General features: G+C 38.9%; 1 protein-coding gene across 4 annotated transcripts; it reads left to right on the forward strand.

The window, feature by feature from the left end:
• The first annotated feature begins 482 nt into the window (after positions 1–482).
• On the forward strand, positions 483–24,070 carry flvcr2b (FLVCR choline and putative heme transporter 2b). Of its 4 annotated transcripts, none has more exons than XR_003694890.1 (11): positions 483–1,526; positions 7,232–7,373; positions 10,010–10,150; positions 14,542–14,609; positions 15,025–15,128; positions 16,867–16,977; positions 18,912–19,017; positions 19,527–19,638; positions 20,798–20,868; positions 22,514–22,662; positions 23,456–23,542. XR_003694890.1 is itself a non-coding variant. In XM_028605609.1 (10 exons), the coding sequence occupies exons 1-10, from the start codon at positions 927–929 to the stop codon at positions 23,519–23,521; spliced, it is 1,506 nt and encodes a 501-aa protein (XP_028461410.1). In that variant the 5' UTR covers positions 483–926; the 3' UTR covers positions 23,522–24,070. The 4 variants fall into 4 exon arrangements, 2 of the variants coding, with proteins under 2 accessions (XP_028461410.1, XP_028461409.1); XR_003694891.1 differs by having other exon boundaries at positions 20,798–20,853; XM_028605609.1 differs by lacking the exon at positions 22,514–22,662 and having other exon boundaries at positions 20,798–20,853; positions 23,456–24,070.
• The last annotated feature ends 321 nt before the right edge of the window (positions 24,071–24,391 follow it).

A 24,391-nucleotide genomic window follows, 5' to 3' on the forward strand; every position in this document is an offset into this window, starting at 1 on the left:
ACAGGGTTGTTATTCATGCCTATATGAAGTGTTTTTCTTTGTCAGGACAGCAGAGTGTGTGAAGTCTGCACTAGTGCTGATAATAAACCACTGTAATGTTTTATTTCTCTGATGAGGGAGTCCCTAGATGGCACTGTTCACCAGTAGATGAAGTTATAGTAGTTTGTGTCAGAAATCACAAACTATGACAATATTAATTCATAGCCTGTCCTGGTTGGGCATGAATTAGCCTATAGTTTGTCCTTGAACACAAATGAGGCCTTTGTCTCTTTCACCTTTTTGTGATAATTCCATTATTATTAGGCACATGGACAAAATAAATAACTTGATATCTGCAATGTTTTTAAAACATTCAGTTCCACAACAGACATTATATCAGAAAAATAGGGCCGGCGTTTAAGCACGTTACAAACTGTAGGCTCAATGTGAGCTATATCTCAGTGCAACAGGCTTCTCAGATACCGAAGAACAGTTTATGAAACTCCGCCCTTTGTCTGAGGTGACCGACTTGTTTCAAGAACCCAAAGCGCTTTTTAGGTCCGGGTGGAGGGTCACAGCAGGCGTTCCTACACGTGTGACCACTCGGAAACCTCGTCCAGAGAGGATCATATTCATTCATGAAATTATCTGTAACTCTAATGTATTGGACTTGTACCTGTAGGCGTAAGTAACTGCTGAACTGACCTCAACTCGGGAAGGAAATGCCGTTCAAAGTGAAAGTTGTATAGCCTTCACTACTTACACTACTTAACAGTTCGGGGAATTTAAACATATATTTTGATTGGACTTCTCATTTTAGCTGACAACATGAAGTTGTAGGCGATCTGTCGTCGACTTTCAGTTTAGTTTGCAGTGGTTTAACCCACAGTAGTTGACTGTAAAGTTTACAGCCTACTCAATGAGTATATTTAGCATACTAGTTTAATATGAGTGAGAAACAAGCGTTAGGAGACACTACACTTAACGAGGATCAAACTAAAGGCAATGGGGTGGACTTAGAGAACCATGTCAAACTGGATGAGGCGGGTGACGCTGTGCAATGCGCCGACAATCAGAGTCAGCTGGACGGTCATGAAGCGCTGCGACCCACCCGCCTGTACAAACGGCGCTGGATGATCGTCCTCCTGTTCAGCTCATATTCACTGTGCAACTCCTTCCAATGGATACAGTACGGCATCATCAACAACATTTTTATGAAGTTCTACGACGTGGACGCCTTCACCATAGACTGGATGTCTATGATCTACATGCTGACATACATTCCCTTCATCTTCCCGGTGACCTGGCTGCTGGACAAAAAGGGGCTACGGGTCATCGCGCTTGTGGCCACTGCGCTTAACTGTGCAGGCACATGGATCAAAGTGGCCAGCGTCAAACCCAACCTGTTCGCCGTCACCTTTCTGGGGCAGTTCTGCTGCTCGTGCGCGCAAGTGTTCATCCTCGGGATGCCGTCTAGAATCGCGTCTGTGTGGTTCGGTTCAGAGGAAGTGTCCACCGCCTGCTCCATCGGAGTCTTCGGGAATCAGGTAGGCTGTGAAGCACAGACTGTCCCCTGGTCAGTAAGTAGGCCAGGATAGCTCTTCATCTACTTAATCACTAATTTAATCTATATGTAATGGCTCCATTCACCACCGATCATGCGGACATTCCCACATCTATGTGGCACGTTTGCGTAATTACGCACGTTCAGGCGACCCCGGTGCATCCCCTGTTCGTTCAAGCCACACCATCGCTTACTGGGAATGAATAAATGGTAGCAATATACTGTGAACCAGCATGCAATAATAGACATACGTTTAAACAACCACTATGTACCTTAAATCATATAACTTTGTATGAAGGTATTGTAAATTGTAACAGTGAGAGATGAAGACAAAAAAACTTTCTCTACTGTTATATGGTACATATTAAATAGATCTGCACTTATTATTCATCAGCATGAAGCACATGGAGGCTCATATTTACACAAAACAACATTTCTTGTAAGCTTGTCAAGCCTTTATACTTGCCCTCCGCCATGGCCATAAATAGTGACCACAGAATAAAAAAAAAAAACTATGAACAAGTTGACTGAAAGAGACAAACTAATAAAGTATGCAAATTTGTATAAATCATCAATATCATTTTCAGCAAAATACAAAAAAGACAACTATATGAATAAGTTGTCTGAAAGAAACAAACTAATAAAGATCAAAATTTGTGTAAATCATTAATAGCAATGTGGCAGCAAAAGGAACTAGAATCTGTAATTTAATGTTTTGAAGTTGTGAGCAGATTTGGATGCTCTCAGGTCTTCTGGCAAAGCTGCTCCACAGATGTTGGTCCTGGACCACAGCACCTAAACAAGATTTGGAAAAATGCTGGGACTTAGAAGGGACATAAAATCCAAACATGTTTAATATGTCCTCAAACATTGTGTGATAGAAAACCTGAAGACAGAATCCTGAAGTCTGTCCAAACCAGTGGTGGAATGTAACAAAGTACATTAACTCAAGAACTGTACTTAAGTATACATTTTAGGTACTTGTACTTTACTTGAGCCTCTTCTTTCTCTTCTTTCTTCAGAAATATTGTACTTTTAACTCCACAACATTAATCTGACAGCTTTAGTTACTAGTTACTTTACAAATTAAGATGTTTGCACACAAAACACATGTAGTTTATAAAATAAAAGTTTTTATGATAAATTAAACTACCCTTGGGTGCCCAAGGGTAGTTTAATTGACCTGAGCGCGCACCCATGTATAGAGGTTTACTCCTCAATGCGGGTTTGACTCCAAACTGTGGCCCTTTGCTGCATGTCATTGCCCCTCTCGCTCCTCTTTCATGTATTCAGCTGTCCTATACAAATGAAGTCCTAAAAAGCCCACAAAATGATCTTTAAAAAAAAAAAAAAATTAAACTACCCAACACTATAACAAGTGCAGCTGAAATGATTAGCCGATGAAACACTTAGTTGATGACAGAACTGTTTTGATCGTTTCCAGTTTCTAAAATGTGAGGATTTTTCAGCATTGAGTACTTTTACTTTTAATACTTTAAATACATTTTCCTGATGATACTTACATACTTTTACTTAAGTCACATTTTCAATGCAGGACTATTACTTGTAACAGAATATTTTTACAGTGTTGTAGTACTTTTACTTAAAGGTCCCATGACATGGTGCTCTTTGGATGTTTTTATATAGACCTTAGTGGTCCCCTAATACTGTATCTGAAGTCTCTTTCCCGAAATTCAGCTTTGGTGTAGAACTACAGCCACTAGAGCCAGTCCCACAATGAGCTTTCCTTAGTATGTGCCATTTCTGTGTCTGTAGCTATTGAGAAGGAGAGTGGGGGGGGCAAGGTGGAAGGTGGGGGTGTGGCCTTGACCAACTGCCACTTTTCTTGTTTGAAAGCCATGATGTCTCTCTCTCATGGGTTGGCCAAATTCTCTGGGCGGGCAAAGCAGAGAAAGGGGAGGTAACGGCTCATCTGAGCTTTCATTTTCTCAAAGGCAGAGCAGGATACCCAGGGCTCGGTTTACACCTATCCCCATTTCTAGCCACTGGGGGACCATAGACAGGTTGGGGGAACTCATATTAATGTTAAAAAACCTCATAAAGTGAAATTTTCATGCCATGGGACCTTTAAGTAAAGGATCTGAATACTTCTTCCACCACTGGTCCAAATTTTTACAAATTTTTACTTAAGTAAAGGATTTGAATTCTTCTTCCACCATTAGTCCAAACAATTACCACTGGTAATATAATATTAGTAATATAAACTGCAAGTACATCCATACTGTATGTACCAGTATGGCTGTATTTGCAGTTTATTCAAAGTGTTCTTGGTTAGACAAGAGAAGAGAGCATTGCAGTAGTCATACTAAAGTAGTCATACTAAATACATACACAATTACATTGTTTTTAATGTGATGAATTATTTATTACATGTTAGACACGCAGTGCAGTAGGACATTACCCATAGAAATTGTTTTGTTGTGACTGTACTGTGACCTGTGATAGTAAGTTAAACAACTCACCACATTCTTCACATATCATTCCCATTTTACTTTTATGCAAATGTATTAGTGTGTTGCTATTATAGTGTTTATCTAAGTTAAGAGGCAGCAGGACATTTTAAGCAGCCAAAAAGGCAGACAGCAGTGCAAAGATCAGCATCGTGCCACTATAAACATCACATTCAACACTTCTGAATTCTGATTCTGAACAAACAACACTTGACTCAACTTACAGTACATCAACTCCAAGTAAAATGTCACTTAAAAGTCATCGCTTAGTTCTGGAAAACTAGCTGTGTGTAACCAAGAGCACAAACTGGGTTTTTGGATGCAGACAGTAAGAACAAACCCTTGCTGGCTTTCTGATATACTTCTAATGAGCATGTTGTTTTTAACAAACCTTCTTGTTTCAACTTCTTTGTGTATTCAACGCTTCAGCCATCTAACAGGTTTCCTGCCTGGACAAACCTTCCTACACACCCTATTCCTAGTGACACCTCCACAGAGCCAGTATATATGGAGATATCAGTTTATTTTCTTCACATTAATAGGCCTTTCCTGTCATTTGTGCATGACAAACAACTTACACAGACTTGATAATTGACTGGACTAGATGTCCTGCATCCATATAATATAGGCCTCAAACTGGTTTTATCATTTGTTATTTTATTGCATCCAACTGCCTTCATTATCAGGACATTTCATCGCATCACACCCTTCAATGGTGTAAAAGAAGGAATAAGTCAAATAAGTCATATCGCAAAGACACTGCATTGTGGTTGGCACTAAAATTATATTATATAATATAAAAATAAACGTAAAACAAAATGTGGTAAAATCTTCTTTTTAAACTGCACGCATGCAAAATGAGGGAAACCGAGGAAAGGAATATTCGATTATCCTTAAAGGTCCAATGTGTAGGAATTTCTCCCATCTAGTGCTGAGATCATATATCGCAATCAACTCGCACCACGCAGTTCAAAGTACCTATTACAGCTACGGTAGCCTTCACGCTCCAAAAAGCCGGTCTCTTGCTCTTTTCAATATCCTTTTTCTTTCTGGACGAAGAAGAAGACTCCTGTTCCTGAAATTTGGATTTTGAATACGTGTGGTCCTCCATGTTTCCTTCTTCAAACTTTCCGGGGCCAGGAAGCTACAATACCCATTAGCAGCATTAGCAGCACCTGTGAGTTGACAGCAAAAATGTGAAAGGGGGAGCAGTATGTCCTGTATGTCCCTTACCGGCTAACGTATTTCAAGATGGAATATGCAGTGTCTACCCCAGTTAATGTGAATGCAAATGTCAAATTTCCAGCCAAAAGGAAAACTTGGAATTGATGGTGGTGGTAAATATTCATGAAAAAGGACAAGTTTGTGAATGGGCAACACAGATTTTGATAATGAACAACTAAACACGTTACACACTGGACCTTTAACAGTCTTCAGCCTTCACAAGATACTTAATAAAGTTCTGTTTTTTTTGTTTTCTGGGGTCACTATAATAGGGACAGTTAACTCAAGAGGTAAAACAAGGTTTGAGTTTGTAGGAGTGGTTTAAGTAGAATTGGAAGAATTCCTATATTAACATCACATGACTGGACTGAAGGCAATAAATATGTGGCATAGATGCCATCACATGCTATGAGTTGTGAATCAGGACACTAGTAAAGGCAATGGTAACTCCAGCTCTGGTCGCTCTCTGGCTCCTCTGAGAAAAGCATCTTTCTACTACAGGCAGTTTGCACACAGGACAGCAAGCTGTTTAGGACACACGCTCTGAAAGACCTCTCACCTCTCACGCTCCAGGGGCCCACTTTAGGACTGTTAAAATGCCACAAAACAAAACTTTGAAAGACAACCATGCAAATTCTGAACCCGGTGGTGAAGAATGGCCGTGGTCCAAGGCTGCAGAGAATCCCGCTCCGGGCCTCGCTTCACTGCAGTGGACTCCCGGACCTTTAGGCAGAGCCATCTCTATTGGGTCACAGTTAGACGTCGTGGCTTTACAGGGTGACCGGGCAGAGCTGGTCCCCAAGGCTGAGACCAAACTTTACCACCGTCGCTGGCTCATGCTGTTTCTCTTTAGCGCCGTCTCAGCCGGCAATGCCTTTATGTGGCTTCAGTACAGCATTATTAGCAAAATATTCATGCGCTTCTACAACATTGACTCTCTGGCCATCGACTGGTTGTCTATGATCTACCTGCTCACTTACATTCCACTCATTCTGCCCGTCCTGTGGCTTCTGGACAACAGGGGAATCCGGGACGTTGTCCTTGTTGGGTCAGCCTTTAACTGCATTGGTGCTTGGATAAAAATTGGTAGTGCCAGTCCCAATCTGTTCCCAGTCACCTTTTTTGGCCAGTTTATGTGCTCAGTAGCCACTGTGTTCGTCCTTGGTATTCCCTCTTACCTTGCCTCAGTGTGGTTCGGCGAGAAAGAGGTTTCCACCGCTTGTTCCATAGGAGTTCTGGGAAACCAGGTTTGTCTGAATATCTAGTGTCCACATAGTGAGGCAGCTGTCTGTAGATTATGCAGCTGCACGGGATGCCAGAGTCGCATAGGACTTCTAGTGTCTTGTTGCGAGAGTCCAGAGAAAACTGTGTTAACTGTTTGCTGAAACCTCCTCGTCGTACACTGTCTGTTTAGCTGTTTAAGTATAAACACTGTTTCCCTATCGTGAAGTTCTGTGTTGAATTAGTCAGATGACATAGATGCTGTTAAAACATGGTTATATAGCAACCTGATATGGTAGAAATAGCTATTCTGAGATGGTTTTCTGATGGGCAAAAAGTTCTATGTTGTATGTTTCATTGACCTACACATGCGAGTTTCAGATGAGTGACATTGTAAAACAGCTTGTTTGAGAGGATTGACAATTGAAAAAAAAAATTTATAGTGTTTTATCTACCAAGATGTACTATAGATAACACAAACCCATCTAACCTTTTTAAAGATCAATTGGATCATGAAGTTATTAAGTGTGTATTTAAACCAATAACATACAGTATATTACATATATATACACTTCAAAACATTCAATAATACCCTCTAAATACACATGTTGTGGTACCATTCAGTCAGCATATGAAATTTAGAAACAACAGGGTTATGAGCAAAACGTTTCTGTTTTTAAGTCACCTTGAACATAGAAAACAATGTAGTGTGTTCACTTCCGACTTCTGTTTTTTTCTTTCATTTGTGTTATATGTGTTCATTGTCTTCTAGCTGGGTATTGCCATTGGGTTCCTTGTGCCTCCCGTCCTGGTGCCTAATGTGGACGACTTGGACGAGCTGGCTCATCACATCAGCATTATGTTCTACATCACAGCAGGAGTGGCTACCTTACTCTTCATCCTTGTTATCTTTGGTAAGAATTGTCATGTAGCACATGGGTCAGTCCACACACACCAAAAATAGGGTTTTCTTACGACTTCCAGTGTTATCTTGCCATGCAGACGGAGCCGGATATCTTAAAACCTCTGCAGATAAAACCGAAATCTTCTGCATGGCTAGACACCATTTTGCCGTTTCGGCATTTTTTGAATTTACATAAAATGTAGATTAACTGGATTTAAATGCTATTTTAATACTAATATCACTGTACCGTGTAACCAATGATTTTTCTGTGAATGGAATAGAGAGGCAAGGTCAATGAAGCATTCAAGGGAGTAAGAATGAATGAAGTCAAACGTGACATCACTTCAGTCACTCAGCTTTTCTACTTCCCCACACTTTATACTGTCCCTCAGAAACATACTCCGACGTTTTCATGTGTATTGTCTGGAACCAATATTCCCTCAGTCCACTGGGACTTTCTCATTCAGTGGATCCAACTGATGATGCTTTTAATTTACAGCAGACTTCCACTCTGACAAGAAGCACCATTCAGTGGAAAAGAGAAGTGCTGACCTGCATGTCTGCACCAATACAAAACCCTCCCTGAAGGGGAGTTTCACAAAAAAGATACTATTGTGGTACAGGTCAGGAGGAATGTCACGGTAGCAGGCACCAACAGTAGAGAAAAGAGCGCTCCAGCATAGTGAACAGTATTATTGTGTAACATTTAGTTATAGAGATATTAGAAATAGAGGATCTATGATCACAAAAGGACATTTTCTGGTTAGGAGGAAGTGGCGTGACTTGAAAAACAAGATGTGAGTTGTGAGGAAGAATGCTTAGTTGTAGTCTGCTTTATATGTGCTGCCAATGCATTTTCACCACTGTCTTTTTCCTTCCGTTCCCTTATGCGTTATCTCAGAATTTATATTTTCAATTACACATTTAGCACCTCAGATGTAGTAATCAAACTTGATTTTATGTCTTTTTTTTTATTGTGGAGAAAGTTAGTAGCGAACAATGTTAGTATGTACTCTGCTATAGAGAACTGTGGGCTGGGTAGTTGTAAGAGAGGAACAAGTTGCATGAAAAAGCTGTTGTCCTGTCAGGACAGGGGGAGGGCGGGGGTGCTCGTAAGCGTTCTGCATTCAGAAAGACAAAAGGATGCTTGTGAAGGCCTTCCATAGTGGCACCATGTACAACTTTCAGACTGATTAAATCATCAGTGTTGATTGTATGACGAGAAAGATAGATAAGCGTTAAATCCACCCACATCACATAACTCGTTAAATCAGTGATCACTGATCACAAAGTCTTTACAGGACGTACAGACTTTCCTTAGTCGTGTTATGGTTTATGGCAATGGACGTGACTTATGCTGCTCTTGGTTACTCCAGCGAGATATTTCATACCAGTTGGCCTCACTGGTTTCATGATATGACACATATTATACTCACACGCATAGCACACCCTCACACATACATGCAAGATGCCATGTGTGAGGGTTGTCCTGCTGGCAGGGCCATCTGTATCCCTGCAACAGGCCTGTGAGTCAGCAGGGCAGATATTTGCATAAACTGTGTGCAAAGAGAGGTGAGAGAAAAAGTTTGGTTGCTGCCTTCCTTTTTAAACAAATTGGCAGTCAAAGTTAACTGCAGATAAAGTCTGCATTAAGACATAATATGAGTGGATCTGGTTGACTGAGCAAGGGGAATCACCGAGAGTGGTAAAGAAAAATTTGCATGTACAAACCATTTAAAAAAGTACAGTTAGAATAACATTTCCTTTGAATAACAATAACATTTAGTAACATGCAACTGACATCATTAATAATTCAAAGAGCCGTTTAGTTTTGTAGGTTTAGTGAGAACTGGTTACTAAACACAGACCCTCAGGTCTGTTTTGCCAGTGGGAAGAAAAGGCTAGCTCAGAACCGGAAAGCACAAAGACAGACATCTGTGTTTCCCCTTGAAGCCTCAGGGCGCGTGTTTTCACTCAGGAGAAAACACAGACTAAAACAGGTCACATCACAGTTGGCACCCCAAAAGATGACTGTCCTCTGGGTCAGAGGCTGGCTGACTGTCTTTCGGCCTTAGAAATGCTCAGGGAAAGAATATGAGTGTATCTACATCATGCATTATGTGAAGGTGTATTGAGCGTACTGTATATGTTTGGACCTGTACAGCTATGTCTGAATGTGTCCCATTACACAGCTCATTTGGTCTCCATAGCCTTCTTAGACATGCATGTGGTAGACAATTTGGAAGTTTGCAGCCCTGTTTCCTCATGTAAAGAGTCAAACAGTAACATTTTGTTATTTTAAGCATTTAAACATTAATGTACCCAATATTCCCCTTAGAATCTGCCCTTTAGCAGCTCTAGAGTAAGATAAATTCCAATCAAATACAGTAATTTTACGACTTTTTCCAGTGTCACTGAATATATACAAAATTGATTGAAACATCAAGTGATTGTGATATGTTATACCACATATATAAATGACATATTACTTTGTACATCGGTCTGTGATCATGACTGTTTGCTGATGGCTGAATCAGCAAAGTGTTCACATGTAACCTGCATGGCAATGTATGTTTGTGAGTGTAGACTTTGCTGCTTTTGCTGTTATTTGTGTTTAATATTGATTTTGGTCTCTCCATATGTCAGTCTTTCAGGAGCGTCCTAAACTTCCTCCGACTCAGGCCCAGGCCACAGCTCGTAGCATCCCTCCAGAGCAGTACTCCTACACGGCCTCTATTCTCAGGCTGCTCCGCAACAAGCCCTTCATCCTCCTCATCATCACTTACGGTCAGTCAACACCATTCTCCACAGTAACAGTTATTTGTTTGTGTTCATTTTATGGACCAACATTAAAAAAGTACTTTAAAAGCTATTTTAGACAAGTGTAAAAAACATCCACTGGCAGGGCTTTTATTTTTTTTAGGTGGTTGTTTATTTATAACCCGTGTGGCTTAAATTGTAACTATTAAAGCTGCATTAAAGGAACACACCGACTTATTGGGACTTTAGCTTATTCACCGTACCCCCCAGAGTTAGATAAGTCCATACATACCCTTCTCATCTCCTTGCGTGTTGTAACTCTGTCTGACGCCCCCACCGCTAGCCTAGCTTAGCACAGATCATGGAGGTAACCGTCTCCATCTAGTCTACTGCTCCCAATAAGTGACAAAATAATGCCAACATTTTCCTATTTGCATGTTGTGATTTGTATAGTCACAGCGTGTACAAATAACAAGGTCATATGAGACACAGCCATAAACATACTGGGAACTAATCCTCAGAAGGCGAAACACTGCTACTTGGGGCGGAGTGATTAGCGCAACACCTGAAAAGCACCATTGTTATTCTCTGCTCCTCACCACAGGGCTTCTCAGAGCAAATCACTCCGCCCAAGTAGCAGAAGTAGTGGTGCGTTCTTTTTGTCTTGTAATCGCGACTAGTAGCTTGAGTGTGTCATCACATCCATGTCGGAAAACCAATAACCGCGGGTTGTTGCGTTCTTTTTGTCACACAATACTACGAGTCAGAGAAAAGATGGATTTTTGTAACATTTTTAGTAACATTTAGGATTCTATTCACCCAGTTATTGACATATTACACAAATATATTTCACAGTTTGATACATGAAAATTCCGTTTTGATTAACATTAACGTTGGGCTACTGCTCTGCTTTCTGCTCAAGGCTCGGTTTAAAGCCGTTGTTGTCATATAGCAACCGAGCGTCTCTAGCCAATTTCAGCTGCACAAGCTACAAAATAACTAATTAGGTGGTATTTAACTCATAAGACTGTAGCGACATGCCTATAGGTAGCAGTATACAGTGCTATGTGTACGACTTGTTCATTTGGTTACAACAAAGACAAAAGTGCTTAAAATTGTAGAAAACCACAATGTTTAACCCGGGTGGTTTAAATTGTAACTATTAAAGTGCAGATGCACAGCTTAGCACAGATCATGGAGGATCCATCTAGCCATGTTTTCCTATTTGCATGTTTGATTTGTATGAAATACAAATAACAATTGGGTTTTGCCATCTTCTAACCGAAAAAAAACATACTGGGAACTAAAGTTTGAAAACAGAAGGTAAACACAACTTGGGGCGGGGGTCCTCTGAGTTCAGCGAAACCACAATGTCACACAATCACGACCTCGGTGTTATTGCGTTCTTCCGCTTTTGCAACTTCATGTTTGTAAGAACCTATAGGTAGGGAAAACTTGTTCAGTTACAACAAAGACAAAAAGTGCTTAAAATTGTAGAAAACCACAATGTCGTGAATCGAGCCATGTTTGAAAGTGAACTCGGGGTCCTCTGAGTTCAGGCGACTTGGCGTTCTTTTTGCAACTTCCGGTTTGTAACTCCGGAAAACAACTCGTAAATCGACTTCGTGGACAAAAAGAACGCACCATAGCAGTGCTTGAATAAGCTTAAAGGAACAAGCCGACTTATTGGGACTTTAGCTTATTCACCGTAAACCCCCAGAGTTAGACAAGTCCATACATACCCTTCTCATCTCCGTGTGTCTTGTAAATCTGTCTGACGCCCCCAGCGCTAGCCTAGCTTAGCACAGATCCTGGAGTTAACAGGTTCCAACTAGCCTACTGCTCCGAATAAGTGACAAAATAACCAACATGTTCCTGTTTACATGTTGTGATTTGTATAGTCACAGGGTGTACAAATAACAAGGTCACTATGCTTTTACTATCTAGTAATTGTTGATTCTATTACTCCAACTCTGAGCGAACTCCAGGCAAACTCTCTGCTCCTCACCACAGAGCTTCAGGTGCTGCTAGCAAATCACTCCGCCCAAGTAGCAGAAGTAGCACTGCTTTGCCTTTCTGAGAATATAGTTCCCAGTTTGTATACGGTTAGAAGATGGCTGTGTCTCATATTACCTTGTTATTTGTACACCCTGTGACTATACAAATCACAACATGTAAATAGGAACATATTGGCGTTATTTTGTCACTTATTGGGAGCAGTAGGCTAGTTGGAACCTGTTAACTCCAGGATCTGTGCTAGGCTTAGCTAGCGCTGGGGGCGTCAGACAAAGTTACGGCACGCACGGAGATGAGAAGGGTATGTATCGACTAATCTAAGCCTGGGGGTTACTGTGAATAAGCTAAAGTCCCAATAAGTTGGCGTGTTCCTTTAACTGTTTTCCTGATTGTTCTCATTGTAAAGACAACATGGACATATAATCACCATTTAACTGACCATTTAACTCGAGTCTAAAATAAATTTCCCTTCAGGGACAATAAAGTATATCTTATCTTATGGCAATCTTGTAAACAAACAATGTCATGTTCGTGGTCAACTGATGTCTAAAGTCCAATATTCACTCTCATGTAGCTCTGTTTTTGGTCTCCACCATCTTCTGATGGAAATTTAAGTTTCTTTAGCTGCTAAATGCTCCACTATGTTCACCTGCTAGTTGCTACCTGTTTGTCTGTTGTTTGCTGCTGAGCAGGTAGTGTGTACAGGTTTTTTTTAAACCTTTTTCACCCAGAAGTGACACAATGACAGCGGTGAGAGTGAGCAAAAACAGTAAGGCTAGATAGCTTAACAATTAGCTGAAAGTCCATAAAAAGCTCAGTAAAGCCGAGGGGAGCTACAGATTTGGGTGATCATTTTCTGTAGGTTCATCACTACGAGCGACCCCTTTCACATGGTCATTTGATACATTGTCATAATAAAGATATTGAATGGGATTATAGTCACTTTAAACTGACCAATCCAATTGAAAAAGGTTGTTCGATCCAGGTATTCTTCCCAACACATCATCACATCTGCCCTGCACTTAAGGATTCTTCTTTATAATAGCTGTTATATTATCATAGAAACCAAGTCATTTACAATAAAGCCATAACAATTTCCCTTTGAAATGTAACAAGGTTTATCTTATCGTTAAATGTCATAAAAATCCAAACAAGTCATTGGTTATATAAAAGTTCATAGAGCGACGAGAGTGAGTGTGTCCTGGAGGGGTTCAAAGTTTGTTAAAAGTCAAACAATGTTTAACAAATGATCGATGTGACCTAAAGACCAAATGTTTTATGAAGTTATAGGTCTCTGAGAAATGAAATTAGTTTCTCGGCAGTCTGTCAATTTAGTCAAGCTTGTGAAGTCACAAAAACTACGTCTAACAGCTGTGAGCAGTTAATGAATTCACCTTGCTTGACCTTACCGTGTCACTTCACATGACACAATTCATGTGACTGTTATTGTGTGTGTGTGTGTGTGTGTGTGTGTGTGTGTGTGTGTGTGTGTGTGTGTGTGTGTGTGTGTGTGTGTGTGTGTGTGTGTGTGTGTGTGTGTGTGTGTGTGTGTGTGTGTGTGTGTGTGTGTGTGTGTGTGTGTGTGTGTGTGTGTGTGTGTCCCTCTACATATGATCTTTGGGTTCCAGATAACTATGCAGAGTTCACATGGTCTCAGATTCACCTGGGATTGTCAGTCTCTGACTGGGCTGCAGCTCCACCTGTCCCTGTCTGTAGCTGTTGATCATGAATGTCCAGTAATATAAAAGCAACAGGCTCATTCATACAGTAATATTTGCATATATATATATATATATATATATATATATATATATATATATATATATATATATATATATATATATATATATATATATATATATATATATATATATATATATATATATATATATATATATATATATATATATATAAATATATATATATATATATATATATTTATATATATATATATATATATATATATATATATATATATATATATATATATATATATATATATTTATATAATATATATATATTCAGTGTTTTCTTTTTACATGAGTCAATTTTTTTTAACAATTTTCCAAAAGTGGTGTTTTTCTTTCTGTTTTTTTTATGCAGGATATTTTCTTTCTGTGTAGTTTACGTTTGACTTACTGACGTTACCTAAAACCTTTTGTTCTAAAACACTGTGCAGACCTGTCCTTTTATAGAAATCCTTGGTTTGGGACAGCTCTCTGTTTCGGAAACAAGCCTGATTAGGTTCATTTGACACAACTGCAAAACAAAACCCTTCGACCGCTCGCATTACAATATTTCACAATTCACTTTAGGAAGTGAGCTCAATGATTCCTCAACTTTAAAGTTTCCTAAAAGATGTTGTTGTGGTGTAAAGACTGACAATATTTCCCACCTGACAGGTTTGAACGTGGGTTGTTTCTATGCTGTTGGCACCCTGCTGAACCGAATGATCATTGAGCATTACCCTGTAAGTCCTGCCTACTGTGTCTGTGTGTGTGTATATATATATATATATATATATATATATATATATATATATATATATATATATATATATATATATGGGTAGACATGCAGTATAGTATTTAGTTTAAATTAATCATATGGGAGGTGTCGCAATGTCCATACTAACACTATTTCATAGGACAATTAGACTTTTCTCTATTGAAGTATTGATACAGGTTGCTGTATAATGTCATGGAATAATTCAATTAATAACTTCATCAGTAGGAGGTGTGGAGAAAGAATTGATGCGACACCAGATGTATAAACTCACTCCAATTCACCTCAACTCCCTTGAAATGATGTCTGCTTTCTCCCAAACTGCCTTTCCTTGGTATGTAAGGTCATTAACCTATGTCCTATCTTCTTTAACCCTTTAGGGAGAAGAAGTGAATGCTGGGAGGATTGGCCTCACTATTGTCATTGCAGGGATGGTCGGCTCCCTGATCTGTGGCATTTGGTTAGACAAAACTAAAACTTACAAGTAAGGCGAATGTCAGAATCGTACAAAAAAGTACAAGAACAACGGTTTGTGAAGTTTCCAGTGTTGGGAATCAAAACAATGCTAAGAGAGAGAGATTAAGTTGTACTTCACATGGATTTTTTTTAAATCCGTATCGTAGCCGACATTTCAGCTACACCACAGCTTTTTTCCTGTACTGTGTATTGTCATTTCACTTCTCTCGCTGGACATCTTGTTTAGTGTTCATGTGTTGGCTGTTGGGGTTTTGTGTCTGTTTTTCCAGGTGCAGCATGCTGCTCTAACAGTGATCTTTCTGACCCAATGGGCCTTCTGGCTGTGTCGCGACAGCATTGTCCACCCTATGTGGGGTTTCAGTCAACCCTCCTCTGTCTTATTTAGAAGAGTATTGTTTGTGTGTGTGTGTGTGTGTGTGTTGTTGTGTGTGTGTGTGTGTGTGTGTGTGTGTGTGTGTGTGTGTGTGTGTGTGTGTGTGTGTGTGTGTGTGTGTGTGTGTGTGTGTGTGTGTGTGTGTGTGTGTGTGTGTGTGTGTGTGTGTGTGTGTGTGTGTGTGTGTGTGACACATGCAGGGACACATTCAGTCCCATCTGGCTTTGTTTTCTAATCCAGATATTTGATTGACTCTCTGATTGCCCATTCTCAAATACTTTACAGTTCATCTGTTACTTTCAAGATTTCAATATTATTATGAAGTTTCTCAAATGGGGGTACGTGTACCCCTTAGGGGTACTTTGGAGGACCGCAGGGGGTACGTGAGATATTTAACAAAATGTTTAATAGTTACAAGGCTGTTGTCCAGAACATTGTTCCTCTTTATGTAGACTTTTTTTTTTTTTTTTCATACCAAAAATGTGACATTTGTGTCGCCTTCTTTGGACCTATTTTTGCCTTCCTTCCTTCTTGTCCTTCTGCTTTTCGCTTTTTTCGAAGTTATGTCACTGTTTTTAAAGTTTTTGATACTATTTCCGATCTCTTCTTGCCTTCCTTCCTTCTTTCTACCATCTTTTTCCAAGATTTTGCCTTTTTTACAGTTTTTGTCTCTTGCCTTTTCTCATTAGCATATAAATGTTTGTTTTTGTCAGTTACAAGGCTGTTGTTTGGTAAATCTATCGCTGTACTGTTCCTCTTTATATAGACTTTTTTTTTTTTTTACCAAAAATGATTAGCGCCAGCTGTTACATTGTTGAAAAAAGTTTGAGAACCACTGCTATACTGTACTTTTCTTAAAGAGGTGCATATAATTTAAAGGAAAAGGGCATGTTTTTTCAAATGCTGTTTATTACAGATTTATGTGGATTTTTTTTTAAATCCGCAAGGTGCTACCTTATTCAAAATTTCAGACTGCAGTTTTGATTGTCTTATGATCAATGTGCACAAGACTTATTTCAAGATAAATTAAATTGTGTTTTGTGACAATCTCATGTGTATTAATGAGTAGCTGTAATTATGTAGTGAGTTTTAAAGATACCCTGTGGGTCCTGGTGCACATGCAAAAAAACAAACATTTCTCCATAGTGCTAATGCACTAATGGTCAAGAACTCCACAATATACCTTGACATTTTAAATCTGTAAAAGACTGCTTTTAATCTGAATACATTTTTTACTCACTTGAGAAGCTGCAGTGGTCTACTACAGCACCTACCCACACAAATTGAAAATACAACCGTCCTCTGAATTTACCATGATAATGATGATTGTAGTGTTCAGTGTTATATATTTCTAATGTGTTTTTTTTTTCAGGCAGACAACCCTCGCAGTCTACTTCATGTCTCTGGTGGGAATGATAGTCTATGCTGCTACACTCAATCTAGGACACCTCTGGGTGGTCTTCATCACCGCTGGAGCTCTCGGGTATTCCTTCATTTATTCATTCATTCTTTCTTTTTTGTGGTACTATGTACTATGATCTAAGGATTCATTAGTTTTTAATGTTTTTGCTATACACTTATTTGTTCAGTCAAGGGACAGAAAGCCAAAATGATATGTATATAGAAATATTTACAACCAAATCACCATAAATACTGTATTTAAAGATAGATTCAATTCTAAGTAGTCTATATTGACGATGTTTCATTTCCGGGACTGTTCAGGTGCCCCCTGGAAATTCCGCCAGATGTCCCTCATTTCGGCCGGATGTCCGTTACCTTCCGCTTTCTTTGTGTTGGCATTTCAGTTTTGAGTACTATGGTTATCTGCTCCTCAAATCTCTGCAATCCAGACAGCTAGCGAGACTATCTGTCCAATCTGAGTTTTCTGTTTCACGACTAAAACAACTTTTGAACATACACACCACAACAAGTTCCTTCCTGAGGCTATTTTGCAGAGGCACTGTTGCTCCGTCTGGCTCTTAGCGCTGCCCAAGATGACTGTGATCATCAAAAAAACAAACAAAAAAAAAGCCAATAAACCAGAGCATGTTTTTCTCCCATCCCGGAATACTGTGTGGACTAGCCAGACCCTCCTCCACAGCGCTGTGGTGGAAGGTCTGGCAATGCGAGACTATATCCTAAGTAAGCAAGCTTGAGTGAGCTCAGCAACATCACATTTTAAGCTCTAACTATTTGCACATTCCTTACATAGATGCTGTCTCTTCCACTGCAGGTTTTTAAACTAAACTGAATCAGAGATGGAAACTGCGGAAAACTTGTGCAACCCTGCTATGTAACAGTTTATCTGAGTGCATTATTTCTGTTGACATTTGCAACAATAATTTACAGCGGTGTTTATTTAGTGGTCAACTTTGGTTTGTAAGCATTCGCACATACAGTACACCCTACGCACAGAAGGATCTAAAGTAATGATTTGTGTTTCTACACTCTGACCCAGTATTCAAACTCAGGATATAACCAGGGAGGTGATGGCAATTGTAAGTCGCTTTGGATAAAACTGTCAGCTAAATGACATGTAATGTAATGTAATAATAAACCAGTAGTAGTGAGATAGCCTCCTGCTCATGGAAAAAAAGTATAGATACAGGACACAGTTGTGTGGAATAATCGGCATAATTCACTAATACTGCTTTGCAGGCAGTCCTTGGTACATGAGGTATATTCAAAACCAACAACAATATGGACAATTAAAAAACAGTAGTTTTGATCAAATTGTATTCAAGATGGTTCTCAGAGTTATCACAGTAACGTGGGTGCAGTGCATTAAAATGAAGGTTGAAGAGCCACTATTAATTATATATTTACATGTGAAAATGATCCAAAAAAAAACCTTCTTATGTAGGTAAAACCAGATCCTGTAGCCAGCAGTACTTTTGCAACCTTTACATGGCTGTTATGAAATCATTGCACATCTTAAGCAGCACAGATTGGCCTTCCAGATTGGGCTCGTCCTTTCTTTGAAGGCACACCTACGTGACATACCATACATGCGTGCCAGCCAGAGTACATCATTCGTGTGAGTCCGGCTGAATTGTCAGATAACTCACAGAAAGCTTAATTTGTTAATCAAGACTAAATGAGCTACAGCTAGCTTTACATCCCTGCTGGAATTCCTGATATTCCATTGATAAAGTTTCTTTTCTTTTTCTTCAAGTGTGTACAACCATTGTCCCGAGTATTTTTCTTTCCCCATCGTAGTATCTAATAATTTCTGTTTTTGATTTTGAATGTTTATTGTTATGTATGAGTATTATTAGCTTGTCCCTTCACAAACTCTTGATATTATTGCTCTATGTTGTTTTATTTATAGGCAGAAAGAGTGTAGGTAAATTTTTGTGTGTGTGTGTGTGTGTGTGTGTGTGTGTGTGTGTGTGTGTGTTGTCTGTGTGTGTCCAGGTTCTTCATGACGGGCTACCTGCCGCTGGGCTTTGAGTTTGCAGTGGAGCTGACGTACCCAGAGTCAGAGGGAACCTCATCCGGACTCCTCAACTGCTCAGCACAGGTGCAATTCAATGACCTATAGGGTCACATAAAACATAATAGTGCAGAAAATACTCAAAGAGATAGCATGAGAACAATTGTTTGTGTAACTGGTTGTACTATCACTCAGTATCAATGCAGGTCTTCAGCTGAATCTGTTCTGTCAAATGTGCTAAAATCCTGATTTGACTTTGCAACATGCAACCGACAAAACAAGCATCATTCTTGCAAACCACATATGAACATGAACACAAATTTCCGAGCGACATAAATTCATTCAGGAAACATGACCCCACCACCATTCACAAATCACTTCTGTGTAACGTGCCCTGGACAGCTGATTGCGGGTAGTGGCTCTATAATACTTCCTTTGAATGCCTTTATTTATTTTTGCTGCTGAGTGATGAAAGTGGACTGATGAGGTGCTGTAGTGTGTTTTTAATTTGTTTTGCATCTTTCCTTTGTTGTGGTTGTGAGGGTGTGTGCAAACACCAGCTTTATTACTAACTATTGCATGTTCTGCATGCACAGGTATTTGGCATTATATTCACCATCTGCCAGGGGAAGATTATGGAGCGCTTCGGCACACTGGCAGGAAACATCTTCCTCTGTGTTTTTCTTTTAATCGGCACAATAATGACAGGTAAGACCTATCTGACTTTTAAACATATGCTGTATAGAGTCATAGCAAACTACGGATTTTATGTAATTTACAACAATGCCTAAGAATTGTCTTTGTCACTGTTTCTGTTATGAGTTTACCAGTATTCCTGTGGGAAAAAATGCTAAATTCCAAGAATGCAGATGATGGTTACTGTGTAACTTGAAGGACTGTTTCAGGGTTGAATGTTATGACACATTCAGAATGTAACATAATGACAAATGTGTTTTTATTGTTGCATATATTTAAGAAATATACTTTAGTCACCTACTTACAAGAAGGTGAGTTGACCTTAGGAGCACCCCAGGTTTTAGATTTTTTTTCTTAAACAAGTAAAATAAAAACTATTATAACTGAAGTTTGGTAAAAAGAGATTGTGTAACCACAGGAGTTTTGTTGATCCTCACTCAAAAGTGAATGATTTCATTATGCAAAGCTCTTAGCTGGAGTTTCTAGAAAACCAATTCAGAAGGATGGAGCCATAAAAAATGTTTTATTTTGAGATACTGTGAGAAATACTGCACTTGACTGACATACAATCAGTAGCAGTTTGTTTCAGGTTTTAAATGTGAGATTTCAGGCCACAGTCAATCCAGAGCCACTTAATTCTTTTCACATGGCCAATTGAGGGGTTTATGAGTAATTATAACTTTTTCAAAATTCATTAGCCACTGAAGCACTAAACATTGTGCACAAAACCCTGCAAGACTTGAATGCAACTTTTCTGCTCACAAAGGTCAGCAGAGTGACTCAGTGCCTTTTGTAACTTACTCAGCATTTAGCAATATGAGTGGACTTTTTCGTTGTGGTCATCATGCCAGTTTGCCAGAAAGAGAACAGCTTTGTGAGAAAACCATAACTGAACTCCCACTATGTGATACAGTGTAGAGTCCTAATAGTATTGGCTCTCTATGATACATTCATAGTCACAGTGGTTATGATCTGTTGGGAAACCTCCTGAAATGGAAATTGAGGTTAATGATGAGGTTGCTATCAAGCTGTTTTCATTCAGCCACTGCAATGTCTGTGCACAAGAGCCACCTACTGGATAGTCACCTTTATTACATCATGTCATTCAATCACACATTTTTGTTTCAGTTTTTCATGCAGGTTTACCTGTTTTGTCTTTATTTCTCTGCAGGCTTAATTAAGTCTGATCTGCGGAGACAAAATGCAAACATGTTGGCCAAAGCAGCAGTAAGTGAGACTAAGGTTTGTTTGTTGGGGATATAGTGTATGTAGGCGAACAATGGTGATAGTAGTATAATTTGGAATAAGCCTATTTCATGGAAGACATTTTAACATCTTGCAGCAGGAAAAGCATTAATACAAATAATGAGCTGAATTACATGTAGCTGCTTCAGTTTCAGTGTCTGTCATAAAGCTTACTTACTTACATTTGAATGCACGGAGCCATTGTTAATGTTATTAGTAACAGTTGTGCTTTTCGTACCATAACAAGTCTAATTGTCTGCTGTGAAGAGGGCCCATGTGTTATTTGTTTGTTTGTCATAAGTTTGCATGGAAGCCATGGAGTCAAGGTCACATGTGCGTCTTGTGCAGCTCCAGAAATAACTTACCATGTGCTCCTATTGTGTCTATTTTTGTTGTTGTCTGCATGTCTCTGTCTGTTTTTCATTCATCATTTACAAATACTGCAGTGTTGATTATGGCCTGATACTGCTACACTATCTTGGCTGCATGTTGGCCTGCTTTCATCTTTCTCAGGTGGCTGCATGTTGTAAAACAGAGCATGCATCTGCTTACATGCTAAGAAATGTATTAACGGACAAATATCTTAGAGCTTAATGAATTTATAGTACAATGGTAAATGCTTTATTGATGTGATTACCCCTGTCGAAATACATGTCTTTCCATTTCACCACTTGCCTACCTTGTGTAGCATTGCTTTGAGAAAGAACCTGAAAACAATCTGAATAAAGAGCAAGAAGCTACAAAGCAACAAATGACCTCTATTAACATGAAGAGCAAATCATCATTGATGCCTGGGTGAGTCTCCAAGCTCTGTGATGAAGTTACTGGTGACAGGAAATTCCTCACATGTAATGCTAACATACAGTGAAGAACAGACTTGAGGGTTCATAATATTCTCAAAAATTAACTTTCTCGTGGAGAGTTGCATGAGACCATCGATACCACTTGTATCTGTCTGTTAAATACGAAGCTAGAGCCAGCAGATTATTAGCTTAACACAAAGACTGGAATCAGGGGGACACAGCTAGCCTGGGCCTTTTGAAGGGAACAAAATCCACTAACCAGCAATAATAAAGCTAACTAATCAAAAAAGTATATCTTGTTTGTTAAATCTGTACAAAAAGCCAGGTGTAAAAACAACAATTTGCCATTTTATGGGGGTTATACTGTATGTGCCACACTATTTTTTTGGCTCAGAGCTGAGCTAAGCTACGATAAGCAGCTGCTGGCTGTAGCCTTATACTTAACGAACAGATATGTGAGTGGTAATAATGCTGGCCAAAAAGTAATGAACAATTGTTTTCTACTGATACTTATGTGAGTTCAATAGCCTATCTATCAGGTCTGCACTAGCACTGCCTCCAGGAAATAGCCAAATGCTCTCACTCTTAAGTCTGACACTGTCAAAAGCTCTTACTTTTTCCCACCTATTCTGTCTTTCTATGATATCAAAGTAACTGGCCAAATGTAGCCATATAAATGGAAGCATTACAACCTTAAACAATGTTACAAACTCAGTCAGTACTGTGGGACAAGCTAGAATTCAGTGGGAGAATTACAAAATCAGCAACTTCACCCTGGGACCGGAGACTCACGCCTCTATAAATGCTGAGTGACAAGTGATCAGTAGATGTTGTTTTAGGCGGAGGGGCAGAAGTCGGGACAAGACTACGGAGCCACCTCGCTAATCACCCATCCGCAGACTCCTCCTTCACACGCCTGATCAATAAACCTTTCTGCCTTCACAAAAAAATCTCCTCAAATCTTAGCTCAACACTCAGATGCACAAAGGTAGGAGCACAGAGCAATCAACAAACACTTTCTATAATCACAACACATGCTTCACATCTATCCACCTGTCACTGTTAAACCTCTGTTTCTTACTCGGTTTCTTACCATCACGCTGAATAAAATTCACACAATCATGTAAATATGAAACTTTTTTTTACTAAGCCTGTTTCAATTTGTGATTTCAGATCGTTAATACAAAACCATTGAGGCTTATTTGAAACTACAGCTTTTTAATTGTTTTAGTAACACCTGTGCTTGTCTTGCTTAGAAAAGTCAAAATGTCTGCTGTTAAAAAGGCCAATTAATGTGCTTTTATTGGTATAGTTGTGTGTTTTCATCTAGCATGTAGTCCGTTACATACAGTACAGTTCATCAAGAACGGAGTACATTTGAAAAAGTCAAATACATACTGGTAACCACAAAGAAGCAGTCATATTTACTTACTGAAGCTACAGAAGCGGCTTTAGCATTTTAATTGATTATGTTGGTCCTGTCTTTTCTCCTTTGCGAAGAGTGTATCCTTCAAATTAAAAGTATTCTGCACCTTAAGTCTATCAGTAATCTGTAGCTACAGAATATACAAGTAAGATGATGTGGAAACAAAATCCACAAAAACATTTGGGCCTCTTTTCAATCATATGTTATCTTGAATGTGAATGTGTGGAGGAAATATTTAAAGGCTGTCTGTACTCTTTATGATGATGTTAGACAAAGTCTACAGAGACAGAAGACAACTTCTGCATTGAATCTATAAAACTGATTAATTAAACAAGCCTGTTTTAAATTGATATAGGGACCTTCAGACTGCCACGATAGAAGCCTGGCTGGATCGTCTATCGTCGAAGAAGCCAAGTTTTAGACACAAAACACACTAATAAAGATTACATAAAAGCCTTGAAAATGACCATGAACTTCTTCCTGTTACAGTGTAACATACTGAGATAGAACAACACCATCCAGAAGTCTTTAGACCCACTTCCTTTTAGATGTACAGTGTTGTATTAACTATTTACACATTTAAAAAAGCTTGGATGCTTAATTAAATTTAATATATAAAATGTAATGTTCAGCAATGTTTTTTTTTTTACATTTAAGTGTAAATTGAATGCTCTCACTAATCTGCAAGACACATCTGTGAAAAGTTTGTGCCTCTACAATTTTACCTGTCAGTACTTTAAGGATACAGTGTTGATTATGTACAGTACATTTGCCATGAAGAATTGACTAATTCTGTTATTGCTTATTAACAGATACTGTAAATACAGTATGAGGGATTTTGGTATTTGTGGTTAAAATAATTTATACAGCATTAAAGGGTTTCTAATCCGCACACTGTTGTGTAATATTTTTTTTAACACCATTCATGTTTACTCATTTAACATGAAATAAAACTGTTTTATGAAGTTTATTTTCTTCATTTGGTGTCATGCTTTACATCAATGTGTATATCTCATGGTGAAACTACATGACTGAAGCCACAGATTATTGTAAACCCAGATGCACACACACCAGTTGTCTCTCTCCAGGATTTACAGCATGACATGTGGATCAGAAGTGTAGGTTACCTGTGGGTTTTGTATGAGTATATAGCTTGAACAAACATTAGCCTACAACAATGCAATACAAAAAAGAATTAAGTCATAATGGGTTAAGGTTAGCATACCTCGGCATAGGTAAAACAGAAAAAAAGTTGTTTTGTTGTATTAACCTTTATTAATTACTGGTTTAA

Source organism: Perca flavescens, chromosome 18 (genome assembly GCF_004354835.1).
Source record: "Perca flavescens isolate YP-PL-M2 chromosome 18, PFLA_1.0, whole genome shotgun sequence".
Classification (NCBI taxonomy): domain Eukaryota; kingdom Metazoa; phylum Chordata; class Actinopteri; order Perciformes; family Percidae; genus Perca; species Perca flavescens.